General features: G+C 35.4%; 1 protein-coding gene across 3 annotated transcripts; it reads left to right on the top strand.

Annotated features, from left to right (window-relative positions):
• Positions 1-278: 278 nt before the first annotated feature.
• On the top strand, positions 279-2,963 carry LOC121773783 (protein ACTIVITY OF BC1 COMPLEX KINASE 8, chloroplastic-like). Of its 3 annotated transcripts, none has more exons than XR_006044847.1 (6): positions 279-438; positions 921-1,106; positions 1,334-1,454; positions 1,791-1,924; positions 2,016-2,300; positions 2,379-2,963. XR_006044847.1 is itself a non-coding variant. In XM_042170702.1 (6 exons), exons 3-6 carry the CDS (start codon positions 1,404-1,406, stop codon positions 2,243-2,245), a joined length of 330 nt encoding a protein of 109 aa, XP_042026636.1. In that variant the 5' UTR covers positions 279-438; positions 921-1,106; positions 1,334-1,403; the 3' UTR covers positions 2,246-2,963. The 3 variants fall into 3 exon arrangements, 2 of the variants coding, with proteins under 2 accessions (XP_042026636.1, XP_042026635.1); XM_042170702.1 differs by having other exon boundaries at positions 2,016-2,085; positions 2,171-2,963; XM_042170701.1 differs by having other exon boundaries at positions 282-438; positions 2,016-2,085; positions 2,162-2,963.
• Positions 2,964-4,239: the final 1,276 nt, after the last annotated feature.

The raw sequence follows: 4,239 nt of genomic DNA, 5'->3' as shown, positions 1-4,239 counted from the left end.
TGTATTTTTTTTATTTTTAGGATTTTAATTATGTAATTTTAAATTTTTAGTATTTTAATTATGTAATTTTTAACTTTTTTTTGTAATTTGTAATAGTATTCCGGATATTTTAATGTATTTTAATATTGTGGAAATGTTTTTATTTAAATTGAATAATAGAATGGTGAGATCCTTCAGGATGTCCTTGCGGAAGAGCATGGATGTAGGTGTCGTGAGTAGAGAGGAAAAAAGTAATAAAAGTGGGTCCGGGCCCACATCCGTGAGCACGGATGGGGATGCTCTTATGGTGTCGCAGTTCTTTATCTAATCGGCAACGCCGCCACCAGCGTTGTCAACCCACCTGTGGAAATGGAGGAGGTGAGTGGTGAGAAAAAGAGTGTGGAGGAGATTGGGCAAGAGGAGGCCTGGTTGAAGCGAGGCAGAGACGATCAAGTTAAGGTAGATTGTGTTCTGTTTATGCTGTGATATGTGTTCAATTTTGCTTGTATCAAACTTTGAGCCAATTTTAGTTAGTTGGGTAAAGTTGCAATCTTGTCATTGAGAGGTTTCGAGTGAAGAATTGTGATGAACGTTAGTTTGCTTGTTGCAAGTTTGAATCTTTAGCCTACTTAGTCCTTGTTTATTTGGTATGGCTTTGAGATTGAATTTTGTGTTGGTTTTCTTGTCAATGCGAGACATCATGCTTATGTGGAGTCCTTTTTCTTGTTGTGTGTTCTATTTTTGGAATATCAGGTAGAAATAGTTTAGAGCAGTTTAGTAGTTATAGTTCATTAGTAAGGTAGATGGAGCTAGTTGAGGAGGAATTCCGGTGATGATTCTTGTGAAGTTAGAGTGAGAATGGAATAGAATAGATTTGACGCGTTTTGGAATGAAGAAAAGGCTTCAATTCTTTCAAATTTATTACGAGTTTTGTTTACCAGATTCATATGTCGATTTGGGCTTGCGAAAGTGCATTCACTCAGGTGGAATGGGAACAAAAAAGGGTCTATGTGATTGAAACACGCCATTTTCAGACTTGACCCTACCTTCATCAAGATTGGGCAGCAGTTCTCCGATGAATGGACATTCTAGCTCAAGAATACGTTGATCAGCTATCAGAGCTTCAAGTACGTTCTCTTATATCCGGTCCTAAGATTTATGCTTCGTAGAATTGTGGGTTTGGTTCAAGAAAGCATGTAAATGCTGCTCTTTTTACGAGCTTTAAGATCAGACTTTGCGTTCTTGAGCTCTTCCCCTTGCCTTTTACTTTCTATGAATAGGGTTTGTTTGTAGTCATTTCATAAATCTTAGAAAGTAGTTAAGAAAGTAAAGACTAAGATTGCAAGTGTTGCAGGATGAAGTTCCTTCATTTCCTTCAGAAACTGCAGTAGCAATAATCGAGGAAGAACTTGGGGCTCCCGTGAATGATGTATTTGAAAGATTCAACCCTGGGCCAATTGCTGCTGCAAGTCTTGGTATTTGATTCACAATTTCTTTCACTAGCCAAAGTAAATAGTTTTTGATTGAGTTGCCTTTCCTATATATATGCATGAAAAGTCCATCGTGCCCGATTAAAGGGACAAGAGCTTGTCGTGTAAATACAAAGCCTCAAGTATATATTGGGAATACACTACTCCACATGTATTAACTTTCCAAAACCATTGAAGTCTAGTCGTAAAAAGAAATCGACTTAAGTTAATGCATTTCAGTTAAATATTTATGTAACTAAGAATCAGTTTTTCCACTGAAAATATGTGTGAAGATTTACTTGTAACGATCCTTCCTAATCCCATCATTGGTTTTGGGATAAGGAATCGAATGTCGTGATGCCAAAACGTCCTGGTCATGGACTAACAACGCGAGTACATGTATCGTCCTGGAAACTTGCTGTCAACGATTTCAATGGTGGAAGATTGATCTTCTATGACTTTGGAATGATGGGAAGGTACATTTCCCTTTCTTTGTGTGGACATTTTCATTGATTTTCTCCCTCAGCCGTGAGTAGTAATCTTATGTGTTGCATTGCATCCTTGCAGCATAAGCCGAAACATCAGAGAAGGCTTGCCTGATGTATTTTACAGAGTTTATCAGAAACATCGCAAAAAGGTGGTTATCTCTAATTTTGTAGTACAATCTTTGTGTCTTATTCAATAAGTTACATGTATGTTTCGATGTGTTTTAGCCTGTTCAGGATCTTCAAGTGATGGTCCCGATGCGTGTTCTAGTCCCAACCGGAGATATGACAGCTATGAGCCGAACACCTTAGTTCTTCCTTCAAAGTGTTTTGACACAAAATGCATTTTACATACAGCATTATTAAGGTGTGAATTTTGTTCTCACAGCTGACCACTCAGTCGTCTGAGCTTCCTAAATCCCGTTGCTCTAACACTCCGGTGCAGATTCAGAGAGGACATTGCTGACTTGACACCATAAACATATACACAAAGTTGAGAACATTTCTCAGGTTCTACTTGCTTTTTGGTGCTATTTAAATATATTTTGATGATATAATTCCTCTATCACCGGCTTGAAACTGCCCTAACTCGATCCACACGAGCAGCCTGTATGTCGGGCTTGAAGTGTGGTGCAGACGACGTTAGGACTCACCTACTAACTACGCGCATTTGTTATGTTTTTCTAATCCATGTTCTTGACCCTCAAGAGTCCATTTTTTACTCAAAATATTTGTTCTAGTTTGTAGATTATACATACACATGTATTATTACTGAATAGTTTTGACAATCTGTGACTAGTAATGCAAAAGGTGTTGAGAATCCTTTTTGGAGATTGTTTAATGGCTTAATTGGGTGGAGCATACACAACTTAGACTGAAGAGATTGAGCTGTAAAATGATGGATGTCCATGTGCTCAATAATTTTAAATTTTTAATATTTCTTAAAGTTGTCAAATTTTAATATTTGTATAAATTTATGCATCTATTTGGCGGATGAGTGAACGCTACAGAATTTTATTTTTTATAATAAGTTGGTGGAGAAGTGTTGGGCTCGCCAAGAAGCATTATTTTTACGTCGTTTTGGATTTGTGAGGGCATTATTGTACTTATCTGTACGGATTTTTTATATGTATTTTCTCCAGTTTGCTGAAAATAGAAATTTAGAGATAAAATAATGTAAAATTAGTAAAGCACGAGAGATAGAAAAAAGTGATTAAACATTGTTAGCAGAGAATAGGGCTAACCTCACAACAACAACAATAACAACCAAAAAAAACCTTATAAAAATGAAAGTAGACACATTTGGGGACAAGGAGAGTATAAAATATCAATCCTAAGAATTCCACCTAATCAAGCTTTTCTTTGTCTTTTTGTCATATTTAATGAGAAAATAAAATTAGTTACTTAGCATGATGGCGTTATCATGGGCCTGATTGTAAATATTTTTTCAGCTCGAAACGTTTTTTTAGTATAAATATAAGTTGAGATTTTTTAAGTATTCTATACTAAATTGTTGGTATATCAAGCTCGGATCAATGATTATCCATGAAGAAACGTTCAATTATGAAGACAGCAAAAAACCCAATTACTCAAAATTAAAACATCCCTATTTTATGGTCATTAGGAGCCACATACATAATCAGTAACTGCAAAATGCAGATTAGTCTTAATTAAGTACAATTAAGCAGATAACTGGACCACAACAGGATTGACTAAGAAGCCGCACATTGTATATTAATTAAAACTAGAAATTAAAAAATTCCACCTCCATTTGAATATGTCAGAGGTATGTTGGAACATCATCAGATTCAATGCTTTTTATTATAGTAGTATTATCAAAACTTGTTTCTTTTTCAGAGAATAGTACCACATGTTAAGCCAATCTGTCTACTACTAATATAATACATGTGTGTGTGTGTGTGTGTATATTATGTGACAAATTAAAGCTGACGGAGACGAGAGATTATTTATGAAAAGTTATTGCAAGAAGTTAGCAAGTGAAACAATGATTTGATTATGAATATAGGGTAGGGGTTAGCACGTAAAACACGAATCAAGAATAAAAGAAGTAGGGATTCATGTTTTGAGTGTTGACCCACCGACTACATATTTCCATACTCGTATGGGGATTCATATACATGTATATATAGTATTATGTCAATTTTAGACTTAACACGAAAATCTGGCACGAACACCTATAAAGTTAATATATTTAGATCAAATTTTATTAGATTTGGATCCTTATCGGAACTCAATAAGAATATGATGATTTCGAGTTGGATTCATATTAGTTCTGGTGTGATTCA

This window comes from Salvia splendens, chromosome 17 (assembly GCF_004379255.2).
Source record: "Salvia splendens isolate huo1 chromosome 17, SspV2, whole genome shotgun sequence".
Classification (NCBI taxonomy): Eukaryota; Viridiplantae; Streptophyta; class Magnoliopsida; order Lamiales; family Lamiaceae; genus Salvia; species Salvia splendens.
This window is presented reverse-complemented; position numbering and strand designations above follow the sequence as displayed.